General features: G+C 37.2%; 1 protein-coding gene across 2 annotated transcripts in view; it reads right to left on the bottom strand.

Moving 5' to 3' along the window:
- The window catches only part of RCAN2 (regulator of calcineurin 2), a 254,779-nt gene that overhangs the window by 198,451 nt on the left and 33,235 nt on the right, over positions 1-23,093 (bottom strand). For both annotated transcript variants that reach the window (XM_011960294.1, XM_011960293.1), the window contains exon 2: positions 20,678-20,904. In XM_011960294.1, the coding sequence (XP_011815684.1) occupies positions 20,678-20,902 (225 nt within the window). In that variant the 5' untranslated portion in view covers positions 20,903-20,904. The remainder of the gene's footprint in view (positions 1-20,677; positions 20,905-23,093) is intronic.

Genomic DNA, 23,093 nt, shown 5'->3' with positions numbered 1-23,093 from the left:
GGCTGGAGTGCAGTGGTGCAATCTTGGCCCGCTGCAACCTCTACCTCCTGGGTTCAAGCAATTCTCCTGCCTCAGCCTCCCAAGTAGCTGGGATTACAGGTGCGTGCCAGCATGCCCGGCTAATTTTTTTGTACTTTTAGTAGAAACAGGGTTTCCCCATGTTGGTCAGGCTGGTTTCGAACTCCTGACCTCAGGTGATCCACCCACCTCGGCCTCCCAAACTGCTGGGATTACCAGCATGAGCCACTGCGCTGGGCCCAGAGTCCCATGAATTTTAAATGATGCAAGATGCAGATCAGACTGATGGGCAGAAACAATTATTATTGCTAGTCAATAGTTACAGTTAACTATGATCAAGGCACCATGGACCATATCACTTATATCCTCACAGGAACCCTATGAGGTAAATACTGTTACTTGGTGCTGTTTTACAGGTGAGGAAACTGATGTTTAGAAAGGTTAAATAAACTGCCTATGGTCACATAACTAATAAACATTGGAATTTGGTTTTGGACTTAGACTGATAGATGCTACGGCGCTCTCTCTCTCAATCACTCTGCTACATCATTTCCTAATTAGAGACAGAATGACCCATGTGGGGATGAGGCTTGAGTTCTTAGATAATAAAAACAGAACCAACCCCTCCAGAGTACACCAGTAACTCAAAAGAAAGTTCAGTCTTCCCAGCAGGCACCAATGTCTTCTGTCATATGTAGATACAGATTCTGTGACTGTTCTCTGTCATCTCCAGACACAAAAGATGTACTATAATATTAAACAACTGCCTCATTTTGTTCCAAGCAGATGCTTCCATTTATGCTGCAGTTGGAAAAGTATTTGGTTATACTCAGAAGCCATTAGTACTCTTGTGGACTTGAAAGTGCCACATAAAATAAATTGATCCTATTTGGGTGTATGCCCTGAACAGGCAATAGGAAAACCAGCCTCCACACTGACCCACAACGTTCCATTTCTGGGCTTGCCCAATCCTTTTTAATGCCTTCTCATCAAGTTCCAATACAGTTTACAGTTTAGATGCTTATTTAGTTTAACAGGGTATAATAACATGTGTTTTGGCTGCTTTTAGCAGATCCTGCATAAATTCCAAGAGCATCACTACCACCCCATATCCTAACATAAGGGATCTATAGTCGCTTAATTTATAAAATGCAAGCCATGAAAATATGTCTTGAAATGTTTAAAAATTGGGGAAAGTCACTGACTAAGGTGTTCACAAACCAAATGTACATTGAGTGCAGATAATAAGGAAGCTTTTACTAGGGAGGACTTGAAACTTTGTTGTTGTTATAGCTGCTGTTTCCAGCTATAAGTACTTTTGAAAAAGGGTTGAACAATTTCAAGTGACAGTTTCTGACAAAGTCAATCATGTCAGGAAAAACCTAAAAAGGCAGAATGTTTGCAAGTAAAATTCTAAAAAGTATGCCTTGAGCTTGAAAATTAAGAAGGCATCCTATCCCAACTGCTGAGTGGTGACAGAATCTTTACTGTGGTGACTTTCTGTAGAGTCCAGACACAGGGGCTATTCTTAGAACAACCAAAAAAAGCATGGAGCTGCCTAAAAATAATGATGACTCAACACCTAGAGGCTTCAATGATGTAATGTTGTCAAAGAACACCCTCTCTCCTCACAGGTTGCAATTTTTAAAATAAGCAAGCTCACAGCTCACCTTCCAAGGAAAGCAAAACTTGCACACACTAAGGAGAAAATTAGGACACATGGGTCACAAATAAAATGCTTCTTCCCCACCTCACCTGTCACTGTGGCTGGGTTTACTTGGAGAAGCAGCCCTGGCCAGAGTCAAAGGCCACTCTTTCCCTGTCACCTCCACTCATCAGTCATCCTTTCAAAAAAGGTCCTGTGTGACAGGACAACAATGCTGATTACACAAGAGGAGGGCCTGAAAAGTCCTGACAGCCAGCACATTTTATGGCATGGGATGGGTCCATTTGGAGACTCTTGTACAGGTGCAAGGTATAGCTTAAAACAGAATAAAAACATTTCTGACTCATGCCTGTAATCCCAGCACTTTGGGAGGCTGAGGCGGGTGGATCACGAGGTCAGGAGATCAAGACCATTCTGGCCAACACAGTGAAACCCCGTCTCTCCTAAAAAAATACAAAAAATTAGCCAGGCATGGTGGCGGGTGCCTGTAGTCCCAACTACTAGGGAGGCTGAGGCAGGAGAATGGTGTGAACTTGGGAGGTGGAGCTTGCAGTGAGCCAAGATGGCACCACTGCACTCCAGCCTGGGTGACACAGCGAGACTCTCTGTGACAACAGCCACCGAAGCATGGCAGCCATGGCTCCGTGCTATCCCATGGCCATAGGACTCAGCAGGGCCACAAGATGACCAAGAGCGTGAGTAAGCTGAGGCACAGCTGCCACCGCAGGCACCTCACCAAGCACTCAGAGTTCAAGCAGGATATGATCCAAGCAGTGTGCGGCTTCACCCCATAGGAGTGACAGATCATGGAGCTCAAGGTCTCCAAGGACAATAGGACTGTCAGGTTCACCAAGAAAAGGGTGGGGACACATAGCCATGCCAAGCGGGGGTGAGGGGAGCTGAACAATGCCCTGGTCACCATGAGGGAAGCAGCTCCCAGGATACACTGAGCTGCCTCCTTGCTCTATATATGATAAAATATAGAAAAAATATTCCAGAGCCTTCCCTCTTCTCTCTTAGTGCCCATACCCTGAGCTCTTACAATACGCTCCTTCTGCCTCCATCTCTCACTTCACCTAACTTGTACTATACTTTTCAGATCTCAGTAAACACGAAGCTTCATGAGGTCTTGCATTTCATTCATCTTGGTATTCCCAGTGCCAAGAGCAATACTTGGGATGTGGTACAGTTTGAATAATTATTAAATAATTGATGGCTGATTGACTGATAGCTGCAGTGCTCTTTCGCTTTGTTAGTGTATTTGTAAGTTACTGTTCTTCCCTGGGTACTTACATTGTATATCTTAGAGTATCTTAGGACATATCTTAGATGTATCTTAGAATATAATATCTTTCAGGGTTATGTTCATTAAAAAGAAGATTCTTAATCAGAAAACAGCCTTTAGGTTTTGAAAGACTCTAGACCACTGTAGGAGACACTTGAAGACAGGATGTTCCTCACACTACAGAGCCCATTTCTTTGTTCTTAAGGCTTGCTCTGTTCAGCAAGAAACATGGGGTCTGAGAGTCAAGGCTGGATGCATTATAAAGTATAATTTTAAAATGTACCTGATGTATAAGACACTAAATTTTACATGTACAACTGAGTCTTTCGTATTCAAAAAGGTGAACTTGTTGCAGCAATGCTTTCATTGTGCATTTCTGAAATTCCCAAATATCAGTTCAAAAGTTCCAAAAGGAAATCATTCCTGGTGTTTTGTAGCTATTTCTTATTATGGTTTATGTGCATGTTGTGTTTAAATAGAAATTATTTTTACCTGGGTTGGTTACTCACATGAGTCACCATAGTTAATTCTAAATGACTTGCTTCCACCAATTCCAATTCACTCTAAATACATACGTTTTGCACCTCTCAAGATATCGCAAAAAATGAGCAATCAGGGAGTGGTGCCTAAAGAGGAATCGCTTTGAAAGGGACCATAGTTAGGTATGTGAACTCAGACATGTTTGTGGGGGAAAGACAGCCCCACCGGAGTTGAAAACCTGGCTGTCAAGGAGGCTGGGCAAAGGTAGGACTAGGTAACCAAATGTATACTCACTTTTTCCTCCTCTTTCTAAATTATCAGGTCCCTACCCTCCCTACTCCCATATTTAGAACAAGTCTACATATAAAAAGCATGTGTAATAAAAGATGATTATCACTGCCACATTTATGACACTGAAGACTCTCATTCCCTGAAAATTTCTAATGAGGCTAGTTGAAGAGTAAAACAACTTTCCTCTCATGTGCCCCTTGCAAAGACTTGAACTTAAGCTGCACAATGGTAAGTTTTAAGTGGACTTCTGTTCCAAGTTCCACAACTTGACAGATCGTAATATCAACAAAAAATCATCTGAGGGAAAGAATAAAACTCTCAAGCATCAGACATTGAAACTACAGCATCTTCCCATGAAATAATGTGTCTCTAAGCCTTTAGAGTTCAAAATCAGACTGATTTATGATGAGGACAAACTTGAATACACATATCCTCAAATGCTTTATAAGTGTTCATTTCCTCATGAATCAATATTAGAATAATGATCACATTTAAGAGTAAAACTTAAAGATAGTTAAATTACCCAGTGCTTTTCTAAAACCATGTGGACCTAGATGGCACATGTTCCTGGAAGATGTTGTTGTCAATTGTGATTGCCAAGTTACATTTTTTTCCTTGAAGATGTTTAAAAACTATTTTTCTAAACCATATGAGTCACAGCAAAAAAAAAAAAAGTTTGTGTGCCTGTTACTCTAAAAATATCATATTAACTTAGGTGATTATTTTTCTATTCACAATGGAATTTAAAACATCTGCAAAATACATCCTTAATGATCACTGGACATCTTTGCATGTTAAAAGATGATTGTTAAAGTATTCATTAAAATGTGAACAAAGTTTGAAGAGTTAATTCAGAAAAATATCTTCTATTACATATATACATAATTAGGTTAATATATAAGAAATAAAATATCAGGATAAATAAGAAAAAAGAGAGTTGCTATGACTGAATACTAATTTTTAATTTGAGTTTCCTAGAAGCCAGAGAAAAAGAAAAACACATAAATCACATAATCCTCCTATTGAGAAAAAATACCAGTTCCCTAGAGTAAACTAAGTCTTTCTGGAAATAGTTCTAAAAGAAAAGTATCCCATGAACCTTATATGGGAAACAGTGAACAAAAAGTGTCCTAAAACAATTGAAGAAACAGTTTCCATGTGGAAACAGAGATTAACCTTCCTTAAAATTCAAGGCTATGATATAAAAGCACAACTTTGTTATAATTCTGCAAGGATCTGCCTAAGTCTTTCTTCCAGATTCCATAGACATGTGCTCTGTAGGTCTACATATTTTTAGAAAAACACCTGGTTATTAGAAAACCTCCTTCCTTCCTTGAACCAGAGATAGACAGTCACAGATCTGGGTAGTAGGGAGGGGAATGAAGAATAGTGAGGAAGGGAACATGATTACCAAGAAGGTCTAGTATTAGGCTACCTCCTCTGTCTACTTTATCTCATTTAATCATATAACAAGCCAATAAACAAGGTATTGTCAACACCATTTTATAAAAAATGGAACTGAGTTTCAAAGATATTTTTAAGTTGGCAAAGATGAAATAACTACTACATTGTCAAGGCAGGATTTGGACCCAAATGCTTCTGAATCCAACACTCAAATCATGTCTACAGAGCTGTATTCAACATCTGGGACACCCTAAGAATGAGGAGGTTGCTCTTCCAACCTCAAGACACTTACAAACACCCAGCTGGAATGTAAAGACTAGACCATCATATGACACAGAGCATTCTATCTATAAATAATACATTATACTAAATAATTTGGAGTTAATAATAGCCAAAAATTTTTTTGGGGGAAGGGCAGGTTTTGAACAAAGTATGAGGCATGATATTTGAATATGGTTGATTAAAAACCCTAACTATCATGTACCTGATCAGCAAGTCTCTCTCTTAAAACACTGATGAGATTATGGTATTTATGTTTAAAATAATGGTCAGGCTATATGATACAAGATTCCCAGTAAAATAGAACATTAGCAGAAACTGATAAAACTAAAAAAAAAACTATACATGTTCTGTTTCTATACATGCCCATTTTGCTAAAAGGGGCAGGGGCATATGGTTGAACACCGTAAGCATAAAATTATCAATGAACAGGTAATAAGGAAGTCTATACAGCACAGCACACCAATAACCCTACTCTCACAGAGAAAACAGCACAGGGTATTAATGGAACTGGCACTCAGCCCATCTATATCACACCGATCCCATCCATTGAGCTAAATGCCAGGCCTGCTGCAATGGTCACCTTGGAAGAGTTTTAAAGTTGACATCAAAACTCTGACTTTCTTTGGTTCTCACTGAGGCGATCAAGAATTTCATGCCCACCAAACTGAGGACTAAATTCAAGGAAGTCAAGACATGAAGGATGAAGCCCACGACATCCTCAGCTGTTGAGACTAAAGAAAATAATAATGATAAAGCTCATCTTACCCCTGGGTTCTAGCTCTGAAATTGCCTCTGAAAAAAGTAATGTTCTTAGACAACAGAACTCAATAGTTACCTTTGAATTTATATATCTTTTAAAATTTGAAGTACTTTGAAATTTTCATGGCTCCTATGACGGTTATGTCTTTGTGTACTTCGCAGGGGCTCCTGGCCCAGGAAGCGAGTGGTGGATGAAATCTAGCCTATGCACCCCACTGCCACCAAGGCACTCTGTTCAGGGTTGCACGCACTCCATCAGCCTAGAGGGAAAGACACTATTTTTACAAAGTCACCTTCCTTTCCCCAGGCAGTATGCCTTAAGACTGCTTCTGCTCATTTTAATAATTCACAGTCACTCTATAGACTAGAAGCAGCTCTAATGGAAACCATATGAAATGGGTTCCAAGTACCCATTTTTGCAAATAGGGGGAACAAAAAGCTCCATGTCCCTCTTTAATATCATACCAGACTAAATGGAACATGGCAGTCATCTTTCACCAAGTGTCATCAAGAATATATGTTTACCCACTCTTTGGCACAGAATCCAAATACTCTCAACTCTGTATCCATCAGGTTTAATTCTCTCCACTGTCTCAATTATTTTCAGGTAGTTAAGTGGGACTTTTAGAATAGCTTGTCAGGCTCTTGAGCCCTAGGGGGTCACTCAGTACTGTGGAGAAGCAAGACACTAAATATGCCTCTGGAATATTTTAGTCACTTTAAGAAAGGTTAAAGTTTCAAAAAATGTCCTACAGTAGCTTTCAAATCTGCCCCACACTGGGCCTCTCATCTGGCAGGTGCCCCCAAGTGATTAGCAGTAACTAATCATGGGTCTCAGTCACTGTTCGGGGAAAACAAGAAAACAAAAACAGATTTAACCTCCTGAGTACAATGATATGCCCTTTCAACAATTTAAATATTCCTTAAGACAACAAACATAACTATAAATGTCACTTTTACCTATAACGAATGAACAACACAAGAAAAACAGTGAAACTCCTAAGTATTCCTCAAATATTTTATGTCTAATTTAACTGTTACCTGCTTTCATATTTAAAACTAGTATTTGGTGATCCATTTTCCCACCCTCAAGTTCCCATAGTTCACTTCTGTTTTATTTTTACAATATATATTCAGTGATACTGAAACCATAATGAATTATTATCTTCATGTTTATCCTTTGTTACAGATCCCTGGCATGAATTTTCCAACCAGCCTTAATGTTTTCTAGGGTCTTCCAAAGCACCAGATTTTGCTTTTATTGTTATCTTTTTAAACTTATTTATTTATTGTAATAATATAAACATAATAATATAAATATTTATTTTATTTATTGCTTTTATTGCTACTCTCTTTTTACCCATCTCCCTTTTCTTCTCCTCGATGTAGTTATAAAAATAAATGTGCTTAAGACACTTCTAATTTTTTATTCACTTGGCTTACTAAATGAGTCAGTCCCCTCTAAAAATTTTGAACATTACATAAATATAAATTGACGTATATAGCAAGTTTCTTTATGAACGTCAAATCTTAACTACAAGAGTGATTTGGATTCAGTACATTTACATTTGGCTTGAGCATTGCTTCTGAATCGCCTGAGTTCTTTCTGCCTTACATTCTTCTACATGGAAGTTTGTGCTGATGTATAGCCAACTTTGTTTTTAGAACCTGCTTTCCACAGTACAATTCAGACAGTGATGCACAGTGGGTAATGAATTGGACTTAAAAGTCAGAAAGCCTCACTCTTTTTTATCTCCCCAAATAATCAGCTGATTTCTGGCAAATTCATCTCTCTATGTCTTAATTTGGTCACTGTTTAAGAAGAGTGTCAATTCAATATTGACTGAGCACCTACTCTGTGTCAGGCCCTTTGCAAGGCACTAGAAATACAAAGAAGACAAAAATATAAATTATGTCTGCCTTGAAGGGCTTCAGGGTTTAGAGAAGAAAATGTAAATGAAGAAAAGGAAAATATGTCTGGGTAGTTGATATAAAATATTTTACAATTTAAGCTCCCTGAGTCAAGTGCATGGAGCAGTAACTATCTGTTTCATGGGCTAAGAGTCTCTCCTATAGACCCAGACCAGACCATTAGTGAGGAGCTAGAATGAAGGGATGTGGGCTGCACAAGCAGGTCAAGGCCAAAGGCTTTAATCTATAGATATTCAAAGAAAGACTCAGTGAGTGTCAGAGTTTGGCTTGGGGAGGGTTACACAGACAGTATTTATATACAATGCTCACCCTAGCTTGAATGTATCCTTTATTTCCAAAAGACATGAGCCCCTTCACAGCTCTAGTCATTGTACTGGTACCCATGGACTCAAAGATGCCAGGCAAACTCCTATGGCCCCAGCCCCCAGGTCAGCCCACAAAGTCCCAGGCTTTAGACCTGCCCCTTTGCCAGGTTGGCAACCCTGGCATCAGTTACCAGGCTAACACTCAAAGACACAGGTTCCAAGAGCCTGCCCAATGCCAAGCCAGTCCCTACAGCTTCATTTTCCATGCCAGTCCCTGCAGCTTCATGCTCCAGCATATTCATGGGCCAGACCTGTTCCAGCAGACCCAGGGGCTAGGTATATCCCAGTAGACCTCACTGCTGGGCTTCTACACACAGAGCTAGGCTCCAGGACCACCCCTGTGGACCCAGGTACCAGGACAGCACCTGCAACCCCAAGACCCAGGCCTCCCCTCATGTACCTAGCCTCCAGGCCAACACATCCATATCCAGCCCCCAGGCTCCACACTTGTCCCAGGTTCCACACTTGTCCTAGCAACAGGCCATCCCTAGGCCCTTGGCCAGTTCCAGTGTCCCCAGGCTGCAGTTGACACAGGCTCCAGGCCTACTACAGTGCCAAGCCAGTCCCTGTGGACTCAGACTTCAGGAAAGTCCCAGTGTACCTAGAAATCAGGTCCATACCAGCATCTAGCCAGCCCCTGCAGACTCAGACTCAAAGAGCACCCCTGTACCAGGTCAGCCTCTATAAACCCAGGCTTCAGGCCAGCTTCTATAGACTCAGGCTCTAGGCCTGTCCTTATGGATAAAAGCCCTACGTACACTCCCATAGACCCAATCAACAGGTTTATCTCAGTAGATCCAGGCTCCAGGCCTAACCCTATGGACTCAAACACCAGGCCTGCCCACCTGCTGACCCAGGCACCAGGATAGGCTGTCCAAGGACTCAAGCAGCAAGTTCACCCATGGACCATGCCAGACAAGCTGCTGAGAATCTCTGGATGAGCTGACTAGTAGAGGACTTCCCCCAGACAAAGCCAGTCCAAAAAGACTAGAATAAGTCCCTACTTCTTCAAATGCATAGAAACTAATACACAGTCACAAAAATTAGAAACAATCAGGGAAACATGACACCAATAAAGGAATAAAACAAAGCACCAATGACCACCCTCAAAATAAAGATTTGTAAACTGCCTGACAAAATAATTGCTTTAAGAAACCTCACAAAAATATAGTAAAATAGAGAGAAACATTTTAACAAAATCAGAAGAACAATAAGCAACCAGAATATGAGAGATTGAATTATTTAAAAGATTCTGGAGCTGAAAAATGCAATGAACAAAGTTAAAGATACAATAGAGGGTGTCAATAGCAGAACTGGTGAAGCAAAAGAAAGCCTGTGAACTTGGAGACAGGTTATTTGAAAATATATAGTCAGATGAAAAATATTAAAGTGAATGAAAATGCATAAAGGAAGCTTATGGGATTTATAGGACAGCATCATAAGCAAGTATTCAAATTATTGGAGTTAAAAAGTAAGAGTAGAACAATAAAGGGCTAGGAAATCGTTAAAGAAATAATAGCAGAAAAATTTCAAATCTGGAAAGATATACAAATATCCAGGTACAGGAAGGTCTCCACTAAAATTCAGAGGAAACGAGATTAAAATAAGACATATTATAATCAAACTGTCAAAAATCAAAGATTAAAAGAGGATCCTAAAAGCAAGAAAAAAAAGAAAGAAAGAAGCATTTTACATGTAATGATGTTCCAATAGGGCTAACAATAGACTTTTTTACATAAATCTTACAGGCCAGAAGAGAGTGGGATAATATATTCAAAGTGATAACATGGAGGCAGGGTGGGGTGGGGGTGGTGGGGACTGCCAACCAAGAATTCTTGACCCAGCAAATCTATCCTTCAGAAATGGAGAGAAAAATACTTTCCCAGACAAACAAAGCTGACAGTTTATCATCACCAGACCTATTTTACAAGAAATGCTAATGGGATTTCTTCAATCTCAAAGAAAAGGAGGATGCTAATTAGTAATACAGTCAAGCATAGGAAAGTAAAAAATTTCTTGGTAAAAATCAGTACACGGTCAAATTCAGAATATTCCACTACTATAATGGTTCTACGTAAGCCACTTACATCTTTTGTATGAAGGTTCAAAGACTAAATTATAAAAATAATGATAGCTACTATAATTTGTTAAGGGATATACAATATAAAACAATGTAAATTGTGGCATCAAAAACATAAAATGCAGAAAGTGGAGTAAAATTATTGAGTTTTTTCATGTGAACAAATTGTCAGCATAAAAAAGTCAATTTTAATTATAAGATATTTTATGTAAGCCTAATGATAACCACAAACCAAAATCCTTTAGTTGATGCACAAACCATAAAAAGTAAGGAATCAAAGCATACCACTAAAGAAAATCATCTAATTACAATTTCTCTCACAGTAAGAGAGAAAGAAAGGAACAACACATCTACAAAACAACCAAAAACAATTAACAAAATTGTACTAATGAATCCTTACCTATCAATTATTTCTTTGAGTGTAAATTGATTCAATTTTCCAACCAAAAGACAAGAATGACTGAATGACTGAACGGGCTTTTTAAAAAAGACCTAACTATACACTGCCTACAATAGACACACTTCACGTATATACTAAAAGGAAAGGGAGGGAAAAAGATATTCCATGTAAATGCTAACCAAATAAGAGCAGGAGTAGCTATTTATATTAGATAAAATAGAATTTACATTAAAAAAGTAGAACAAGACAAAGAAAGTCATTATATAAGATAAAATGATTAATTTGTTAAGAAATAACAGTTGTAAATACACATGTGCCCAACACTGGAGCATCTAAAAATATAAAGCAAATATTAATAGATCTAGAGAGAGAGAGAGAGACTATAACACATTAATGGTAGAGGACTTCCATACTCCACTTTCAGCAAAGGATAGATAATCCAGACAGAATATCAGTAAGGAAACATCAGACTTAAACTGCACATTAGACCAAATAAACCTAACAGACATATACAAAAGATCCAATCCAATAGTATCAGGATACATATACATTCTTTTCAAGTGTACACATAATATTCTCCAGGATAGATCATATTAGACCACAAAAATGTCTTAACAAATTTTAAAAGATTAAAATCATATCAAATATCTTTTTAAACCACCATGGTATATAAAACTAGAGAACAATAACAGAAAGAATTCCAGAAAATTTACAAATACATAAAAATTTAACAAGATGCTCCTGAACAACCAATAAGTCAAAAAAGAATTTAAAAATATCTTGAGACAAATGCAAATGGACACACAAAATACTAAAACCTACTAGCATACTATGAGATACAGCAAAATATATCTAAGAAAAAAACTTATAGCAATACATGCCTACATCGAAAAAGAAGATTTCAAACAAAAAACATAACATCATACAACAAGGAATTAAAAAGAAAAGAGCAAACTAAGCCCAAAGTTAGTAGAATAAAGAAAATAATAAATATCAGAAAATAAATGAATAGACTAGAAAAATAGTAGAAATGATCGATACAACTGAATTGGCCTTTTAAAAAGATAAACAAAATCAACAACCCTTAAGCTAGATTAATAAAAAAAAATCTGAGAGACTCACATAAAATCAGAAATGAAAGAGGAGACATTAGAATTGATACCACAGGAATACAAAGGATCATAGGAAATTACTATGAATAATTATATGCCAACAGTTGGATAACTTAGAAGAAATGGATAAATTCCTAGAGACATAAAACCTACCAAGACTGAATCATGAAGAAAAAGAAAACATGAACAGACCAATAACAAGTAAAAAGATCAAATCAGTAATTAAATGTCTCCTACCAAAGAAAAGCCCAGAACACAATCACTTTATTACTGAATTTTAACAAACATCTAAAGAACTGAAACCAGTTATTATCAAACTTTTCCCAAAAAATTGAAAAAGGAATACTTCCAAACGTATTTTACAAAGCCTGTGTTATCCCGATACCAAAGTCAGACAACTATACCACAAAGACAAGAAAATTATAGACCAGTATCCCTAACGAACACAGATACAAAAAGCATCCACATAATACCTGTAAACTAAATTCAACAGCACATTAAAATGATTGTTCACCACAATCATGTGAGATTTATCACAGAAAAGCATGAATAATTCAAGAAATGCAAATCTGTAAATGTGATACACAACATTAACAGAATGAAGGATAAAAAACATATGGTCATCTCAATAGAAACAGAAAAAGCATTTGACAAAATTCAACACTCTTTCATAATAAAATTTCTCAACAAATTAGTTGTCAAAGGAATGCACCTCGAAATAGCAAAGGCCATATATAACAAACTCACAACTGACACCATACTTAACATTGAAAAGGTGGAAGATTTTCCTCTAAGATTAGGAACAAGACAAGGAAGCCCACTCTCACCAATTTTATTCAACATAATACTGTAAATTCTAGCCAAAGTAATTAGGCAAGAGAAAGAAATAAAAGGCATCCAAACTGGAAAGGAAGAAGTTAAATTGTCCCTATCTGCAGATTACATGACCTTATACATAGAAAACCCTAAACACTCTGTCAAACAACTGTTAGAATAATAAACAAATTCAGTACAGTTGTAGGATACAAAACCAAAATACAAAAATCAGTAACATTTCTATATACTAACAAAGAACTACCTGGAAAAGAAACTAAAACAACCAACCAAATTACAAAAGCTAAGAAAAATCAAATACTTAGAATTAAATTTAACCAAGGAAGTGAAAGACCTGTACACTGAAAACTATAAAACATAATGAAGGAATCTGAAGAAGACACAATAAATGAAAAGACATTCTATCTTCAGTGGCTAGAAGAATTACTATTATTAAAACATTCATACTACAGACAGCAATATATAGATTCAATGCAATCTGTAACAAAATTCCAAAAACATTTTTTCACAGAAATAGAAAAAACAATCCTAAAATGTATATGGAACCACAAAGGACTCTGAATAGCCAAAACGATCTTGAGTAAAAAGAAAAAAGCTGACTTCAAAATATACTACCAAGCTATAGTAATCAAAACATCATGGTACTAACATAAAAACCGGCACATGGACCAATGGAACAGAATAGAAAGCCCAGAAATAAATCCATGCATTTATAGTCAATTGATTTTCCACAAAGGTGCCAAGAACACACAAAGAAGAAAAACAGTCTCTTTAATAAATAATGTTGGGACAACTGGATATCCACATGCAGAAGAATGAAATCAGAACTTTAGCTCATGCCATAAGCAAAAATAAATTCAAAATGAAATAGACTTACATAAGACTTAAAACTGTAAAACTACTAGAAGAAAATGTATGAAAAGAATTGTTGACTTTGGTCTGGGTAATGACTTTTTGGATATGATCACAAAAGCACAGCCAACAAAAGCAAAAATAAATGGGATTACATTAAACTAAAAGTCTTTTGTACAGTAAAGGAAACAATTAATGGAGAAAATATTTGCAAAGAGAGAAAATATTTGTAAATCTGACAAGGACTTAGCAGCCAAAAATACATAAGGAACTCAAACAACTCAATAGCAAGAAAACAAATAACCTGATTTAAAAATAGGCAAAGGAGCTGAATTGACATTTCTCAAAAGAAGACATACAAATGACCAATAGGTATATTAAAAAGTGCTCAACATTACTAATGATCAGGGAAATGCAAATTAATACCACAATGAAATATCACCTCACACCTGTTAGGATGGCTAATGTAAAAAAGGTGAAAGTGTTGGTGATGATGTCAGGAAACGGAAACTATTACACATTGTTAGTGGGAATTTACATTGGTACAGTTATTATGGAAAACAGTATGGAGTTTCCTTCAAAAACTAAAAATAGAACCACCATTTGATCCAACAATCCCACTACTGGGTATACATCTAAATAAAATGAAATTGGTGTGTTGAAGAGATATCTGCTCTCCATCATTCACTGCAGCATTATTTATAATTGCCAAGATATGGACTTAACCTAAGTGTTCATCAATAGATGAATAGATAAAGAAAATGTGGTATATATGAAATACTAGTCAGCCTTAAACAAGAAGGAAATCCTGTCTTTGCACAACATGGATGAAAATGAAGGACAGTATGTTAAGTGAAATAAGCCAGGTACAGAAAGACAAATATTACATAATCTCACCTACATGTGAATTATAAAAATGTCAGACACACAGAAACCAAGAGTAGAATGGTACTTACCAGGGGCTGGGGAGTTGTTGAATAAAGGCTACAAAATTTCAGCTGGACAGGAGGAATGAGTTCAAAAGATCTATTCTACAACATGGTGACTTTAGTTAAAAATAATCTATTGTACTTTTAAAATCACTAGGAAGGTAGATTTTATACATTCTCCCCACAAAGAAGTAATAAGTATGTGAGATAATGTATACATTAATTAGCTCGTTAGTCATTACATAATGCATACATATTTCAAAACATCATATTGTATATAATAAATGTATATATAATTTTTGTTAATCAATTAAAAATAAATTATTTAAAAATTAAGAAAATAGACATGAGCATCTTATGGGCAAAATACATTTAATTGTTCACTTTATGGCATTTCAGATTTCCATGATGAATCCATTCTTCGTTTTGAAAATGGAATGTAGATTCATTTTTATGTTTTATAGATCTACAACCTACTGTCTGAAACTCTTGAAGAGTGATATGTTTGGCATTCTGAATTGGGGGATTTGGATATGTAATACTGGGCACAGGGTTCATACTGTGTAATGTCCCAACAATGTCTGGGGCAGCCCCTAGTAATTAAAGGCAGGAATATTTCTACAGAGAAATAGCTGACTAGTCACACTACAAGTAGCTTCTTATCAGTTCAGGTCAGATTTTAATGAAGTGATGTTTTGTCTCAAAATGGACTGTGAAAAAAAGTCTCAGTTTTCAAATTTTCAGATTTCACTACTATAGACAAGAGATTGTGGACCTGCAGTTGTAAAGTTTAAAGTAAACATCGACATTCTCCTACAAACTAGAGTGAGAGTTCCTCTAGTTAAAACTCCTCTAGAATAAAGCAAAAACCACAAATAATCAGATTTAGCTTTGAAAATCCTTTAGGATGCTCTCATAATGCCTGCAATGTTAGACTAGCTCAGCGTTTTGTCAGCTGAACTCAAGAAGAAGAAATTGGTTCAGATTTAGTGGATATGCTGAATGAAAACGCACATCTTTGAATATTAGAATCACTCTAGCTACTTGCAATGCATTGCAATGATCTATTTACAAGACACACAAAGACTAAGAGAACAGTAGAGCCAGGTCTCTCACCACATGCTCATTCTAGTAGAACATACTCTTTAATGGCTGGCAGAATTACCCCCTTATTTTTAAAAAACTGTGTATGTTCATGTGTGATGTGTGTATGTCTGTCTGTGTGTGTAAGGGAATGAATGTAGTTGAAAATATGCTAAATGTCCTTTTGTTTTGGCATCACCATCAGCATTTGTTATGTCTATTATTTGTTTGCTTATTTTGAATAGACCTCTCTTGGTACATCATAAATTAAATTTAAGCCCATCTTGTTTACCATTGCATCCCCAGAGCCAAATATCATACCTGCTTTCAATAAATATCTGTATATCAGGAGGCAGTAGTGCATAATGTTTAAAAGCATGAACTCTGTAGCCTGGCAGCCTAGATTTGAATCCTGCCTTGGCCACTACTACCTTAGACCATGGGCAAAGTCTCTGCTCTCTAGTGTCCTCTCCTGAAAAATAGGGATAATGATACTTATTATATCAATCTAGATGGATTAATTTATACTATAATAACAAACCCCAAAATCCAGTGGCCTCAACCAACAAAAATTCTTATTTGTTTACTTTTCTTGTTGCATTACATGTTCATCATAGGTTAGCTAGGATTCTACCCTGTATCATCACTATCCTTACTCCAGGACCCAAACTGCCCAAGCCAGCACTACTTGGCACAATGCCAGTTTCCCTAACAGAGCAAAAGGAACATTCTTCAGGATTGGTACATTAAATTCTTGGCCTAGAAATGACACAAGTCACTTCTGCTTACACATCGGGCAGAAACAGCCAGTAGGGTGCAGGGAATACAATCCTGACATGCACCCAGGAAGCAGAGTTACAGAAAGATACTACCCTCATAGGGTTGTCATGACAACTAAAGGACTCATGTAAACCACCTGGCACCATGCCAAATGCTATACAGGTATTTGCTGCTGCTATAATTATTAATAAATTGAATAAATTCATATTTTAGAGAAATATCTAATGTAGGTGACGGGTTGAAGGGTGCAGCAAACCACCATGGCACGTGTGTACCTATGTAACAAACCTGCATGTTCTGCACATGTATTCCAGAACTTAAAGTACAATAATTTTTTTTAAAAAGTCACCTTTCAGGTTTCTCCTTATTCAGTTGAATTTGGCTAAACATTTCATAGTCATTGCTTCACTGTTCCCCTTTAGCAAGCAGTGCATTCCAACATCCAACCCAGCAGACCCTTATCTGTCTTTAGTACAGACACAAGGCTGCTCAAAGGACAACCTTCCCAGCCTCACCTTCCTCAGGATGACTTCTGCAGCCCAGCTGGATCCCAAAAGATGAACCCAGGGGAGCGCTCTAAAGAGAAATGTACCCTAGTAATTTTCAGGTGTTGGATACTGTGAAGATCACAGTTTTAAATGTGTTTCATACAAAAATATTTATACTTCAAGCTGTAGCACGCAAATAGCAATCTGCATTTATTGGTTTCAGATGCCAATTTCCTCCAGCTCCAGTTCTCCTTTGTGTTATATAAACAAATCTCAACCATCTGGACCACAACAAGCCTCAATGAAGTATGTGCTCACTCATTGCAAAAGCATCAAATCAAAATACAATCTCACAGAATTCTGCCTAACTGAAAATTGGAATGAACATCACGGACAACACAAAGCTGTTTTTTAACATGTGCTTTAGGTGTCAGAACTTAGAATGTAAATAGGACAACAGAAATGAGCATATCAGAATATTTATCACTTTGAATAGAACAAAGTGATACAGAAATAAACAGATCCAGATCATATCCTGTGCTGCTACCTATATTACCAGAAGTTCCATTTAGTACCCCATAAATTTCCTCAAAAATGAAAAGGTATTTCAGACGTGGGAAAATAGAGAAGAGAATGCTGCAAGACTCATTTGTGACAGAAAGCAAAAGGTTTAATTCCTACCCAACTATGGAAGTTAAATATATACTTTAAAATAATTGTAGGACAAAGGCTAAACCCAAATCCGTCAATATCAAGACACAAGGATTTCAGAAGCAGGCTTTGCCAAAAAAGAAAGGACTCTGCCAAAACAAATTACATATGAAACCACCTACCCTCCTAAACCTTGGAAATGAAGGCTAAGCATCATTTCTGATGTCTCCACCCACTGCTATAATTCCAGGCTGCTGAATACATCTTCCCAAAGCCAAATATAAAAACAATTACTATGGCCAGCCTTGCCCATAGGCAAATACAAGGAGTGCTGGAAATGCTTTTGGCTTCTCTTACCCCTGCCTAAAAATATCTCCCCACCAACTTATCACAGTGCCTAAAATGTCCACCCTTTGGGAAAAGTACCCATCATCAGACTTGACGGCTCAGATTCACGAAATCTAAACCTTGTGGAAAGAATATTCTGACAGAATGGTGTATGATACTTAATGTCTTAAAATAAGTGATTTTATTATAATAGTTTAAAAGGAGGTTAAAGGAAAGCAATATGAATTTCTGGGTCTGGAAGAAAAATATGGCAGTGAAAATGAGATGCCACAATACTCTCCACTTTTTTTTTCTGGAGTCCCAGTGATCATGCCTTCTGGCTACTGTCAACTTATCTGGTATCTGATTATCTTGTTTTGTCACCTTCAACCATATAGATATAATTAAATCAAAACTAAATCCATGTCAGATTATTTGGTATCCTAAAGACTGTCCACAAAAGGAAGAGTAAAATAAAAAAATCTTCCCGAGGTAGAAGACTTTCTGATTTAGTAAGCTGAATTGCATAGACTTTGGCCAATTATAAAATTCACCTCCATGGTTGTAAAATTGTGATCTAAATCATTTGAAACTGAGTGCGATTAACTATATTCTTGTTTATTTTGCCTCAAAATTTTATCAAGGTCATCCTAAAACCAAATACTATTTCCCAAACTGCTATGCACAAACTTCATATACACATTAGATGAGAAAATCTTGTAATCCATTATTCAGTCACAAAGCAGAATATCAAAATAGATGTGTGCAGACTCTCATGAACTCCCCCCACCAGCCCTTGTCCTTCTATGTCCTCAGTTCTAATTCAGTTAATCAGCCATTCTTGAGCAGCACTGCTAAATGACATTAGCACCTTCCTAGGTCTCATTGTTTCAATCTACTGGGAAGTATTTTAAAAGGAAAGAATCAAAACCCCAATTAAATCTCTAAGGAAAATCCTTCTAATTGTGATATTTACAGAAATTGATGATATAATGTGAATACATAGACTATTGCTTTACAGTTTATGGCAGGTATATTTCAGAGGAAACTACTTGCCCTGAGTAAATTATCATTTGTGATAATCTGGTTATAATCCAAGAACAAAATTCCCAGTTTCTTTCAAAGAAGAAATTGGCATATGCCACTTTCTTACTTTAAATAGTCTGATGATCATTGCACTGGAGATTCTAATTATATATAATTCCTTGCATTTCAATCTATTTTCAGCCCAAAATTTCAACAGTTCAACTCCAAACTGATATCATTATAAAAATATCTTTAAATGGCTTAAAATAACTCCTAATCCTCTTGGATGGTTTTCTCTGTGGCTATCAGGATTGTCTACAAAATCAATCATATCCATAAATCAGACTTCCAGTAATTGTGCCAGACACAGACTTCAGCAATGGGCACAAAGAGCAAAAGTTTGTGAAACAGCAATCATAAAGCCTACTCTTATATCTCACACAGAGTCATATACTTTAGTTTAGAAAAACAAAAAGGCCCGGCTGGGCGCGGTGGCTCACGCCCGTAATTCCAGCACTTTGAGAGGCGGAGGCGGGCGGATCACGAGGTCAGGAGATCAAGACCGTCCTTACTAACATGATGAAACCCGTCTCTACTAAAAATACAAAAAATTAGCCGGGCATGGTGGCGGTCGCCTGTAGTCTCAGCTACTGGGGAGGCTGAGGCAGGAGAAAGGCCTGAACCCAGGAGGCAGAGCTTGCAGTGCACCAAGATCAGGCCACTGCACTCCAGCCTGGGCAACAGAGCAAGAATCCGTCTCAAACAAAACAAAAGAAAAAAGAAAAAAAGGCCCTTTATCCAAAATATTTTGTCCATGTTTCAGTAGTATAATAGTGGCTTTTATAACTAAGAATCTACATCCACAAGGGAAGGTTTAATCCATTTAGATACCCCATTTAAAGGTCAGAGAAATCTGAAATAAACTTTGGAAAGGTTTCCAAATGGAATATTTACTGTGATTGCCAAAAACATTTACACTAAGTTAAGTCTGTTTCTTAAAATGGGAAGATGGAAAATGTTAATACATAGAAAACCTCATTCCCCAATCATTTCAAATTGAGGAGTTACTGCTTCATTCAAATTCTCACAACACACACATGGCAATACCACCATGGTATCAGTGAGCAAAGAAGGACTCAGATGCCAACCAACTTACCTTCTCTAATATCTACTGTGAGACTTGGCGCACAGTTTAAGAAGGCTTTTTTAGAACATTCATCAAGCTGCAGGAAGGTTAGAGGTAAAATGGAGTTTATACTGTTTTGAGAAAGGCAAATTATATTTATGGCAGAGTAGGGGAAAAGGAAACATTTAGGAGTTTAAGACATCTGCTTCCTAGCCTAAGGGGCATTTCCTACCATCCACATTAACACCACTTGTTTTGCTAGACAGACCTATTAGTCACAGAGGACTCAATTTGATTCAACATATTTTCATCTACAAACCTGTCAGATGCACCTCTAAAGTTAGTTGATAATAGAACGGGATTTTCTTATCCTGGTACACATGCCAAAAATAGAGCCAAGTAAACATTTTCAAAACCTTCAAAACACCAACCACAAATGAACAACAGGATTACTTTGAGATAATGCCACATCTCCCCATGTTTCAGGAACAGAAAAAGGCGTCTTACCTTGCTGTCTTCTCCTTCAAATACTGACTGGTGAACATTGCACGCAAACAACGAGTTGGGGAGGTCATTGAAGTCAGTGATTGCTTGAAAGGCTTCTTCTGCAAAACAACGAGTGACAGCCCAGTCCCTGTCTATGCAACACAGTAAGAAAAGTCCTCCATCTTCAGGGATGTGTCCCTGTTGTCCCGGGCTCCTCATTCCGATGAAGTATGATTCTCCCCTCATTCCTGGGGATACAAAGACGAGCATGTGTTACTGAAGAACAAATTCCTTAAAACTCAGTTTTCGGGTCACAGTTTTGGATTGTCAGGGGCAGAACAGTAGAGTACGATTAGGAGGAGAGGCAGGGGATATTGGAAGGGAGAAGATCTGCGAGTTTGCATGGTTCCCTTGATCCGTGAATCAGAATTTCCCATACAGCTCTGCTTTGGGGCAAGAACTGAGTCAATACTATGGTTTTTTAAGACAAACAAGCAGGTATAGGAAATGGAGATCACCACCACCACCACTACTACTAATGCCTATCACGTATTGAGTTCCAGGCACTATTCTAAATGATTTATATGCATTTAGAACATCAATTACATACATTAACTACCCTATTTAATCTCTACAATAGTCTATAAGGTTTGTATCAATATTATCCCCATCTTACAGATGGGAAAACAGAGGAACAAAGTAATTAAGTAACTTTTACAAGACCACTGACAATATGGCAGGGCTAGGATTCAAACTCAGGGAAACTGGCGCCAGAGCTTACTCTCCTATGCCACAGGAATGAAGCAGATCAAAATAAGTAGAAGCCTATATTTAAGGAAGTACGATCTACTTCATCAGCACCTGAATCCTGATCATGATAACTCTTAATAGGTAATAGTTAATCCACATTGAGAGTAAGCGTGCGTGCGCGCGCGCACACACACACACACATATTTCCTCTTCTAAGATAATTACTTCAAGTCATTTGTGAACCAGGTCCAGATCCTAAAAAATCAGCATTAGCTTGGCCAATCCGTGGTGCATAGGTCCCCCTCCCTCCTTGCCCCCTAAAGCTTTCCAGTATTGATTTCACCTACCTGTGTTTAACCCTTCTGTTATTTTCTCACCCCCTATATTTGTAGTTTGCCTAACTGCAGAGTTTTTGCATTTTTTGATACTGGTATATAATTTAGTGGATTAGGTCAGTATCCCCATATAGTCCAAGGATGGGATCTACGTTCTTCTTTTGTACCTATTTTCATGCCTGTGATACTACTCTGCTCAAAGCTAAATAGTTAAGAGGCTCAGAATGTGAAATAACTTGCCCATGGTTACACAAGTAAGACTAGCTGAAAATTATGACATGGCTACTGAATCATCTTCAGGAAGCTCCATGTTCTTCAATCCCATCATCACAGATGCTCAGAGCAAAGGACAGAAAGGTGGGTACCACTGAACATCACTCTGCTCTCATGAAGTTTAGTTAGATACAAATTCTAGATCCCCAGACAAAATATCAGTTTCTGCTTATATCTCTCTTGAACTCTGAAATAAACCCTTGAACCTCATAGTGATGGTTATGTTTTTTATTTTCATTTTTCCTAGAAAAGCCCCAATGAGAGTTGATAAGCAGCATTTTCTGGCAATAATGCATTACATATAAAATCTTAAGCCCGGTTGAGGTAGGAGCCAAAAATTAAATAGTATGAGGTGATATCTCTAAAATCAAATCGCCAAAATTGTAGTAAATAAAAATTTCTATATAAAATATAATAAAACAATTCTTGTACTACAAAGTTCTTCAAACTCCAATTAGTGCAACATTTTCTATATTTAAATCAACAAAATACTTATTTTAAATAAAAATATGGTACATTTTATTAAATAATCTAAAATAGATGAACACTTTTAACTAGAAGGAAAAACATGTAATAACATTAATATAAAGGGAATTCAACTGCTAGCACCTTCAATGAAACATGTACATGCATTTTCTTTCATATTTATTTATACTGTTCCTTGAGTATTTTAGCATAAAACACCTAATGAACATCATTTATTAGAGTATCAATTATTTTAATAGTAAAAATACTTACTAAAAGCATCATTGAAACAGCAGTAAACAGTAGTATTTTCATTAATAGTTTATAGGAAAACTCTGTGTATGTGTGTGTGTGTGTGTGTGTGTGTGTGTGTGTGTGTGTGTGATGGAGTTTCGCTCTTGTTGCTCAGGCTGGAGCACAATGGTGTAATCTTGGCTCGCTGCAACTTCCACCTCCTGGGTTCAAGTGATTCTCCTGCCAAAGCCTGGGCCTCCCGAGTAGCTGAGATTACCAGCGCGTGCTACCACACCCGGTTAGTTTTTGTACTTTTAGTAGACACAGGGTTTTGCCATGTTGGCCAGGCTGGTTTCGAACTCCTGACCTCAGGTGATCCA

This window comes from Colobus angolensis, unplaced genomic scaffold, assembly GCF_000951035.1.
Source record: "Colobus angolensis palliatus isolate OR3802 unplaced genomic scaffold, Cang.pa_1.0 Scaffold51, whole genome shotgun sequence".
NCBI lineage: Eukaryota > Metazoa > Chordata > Mammalia > Primates > Cercopithecidae > Colobus > Colobus angolensis.
The sequence above is the reverse complement of the archived record's forward strand: the minus strand, read 5'-3'. Positions and strand labels throughout refer to the sequence as shown.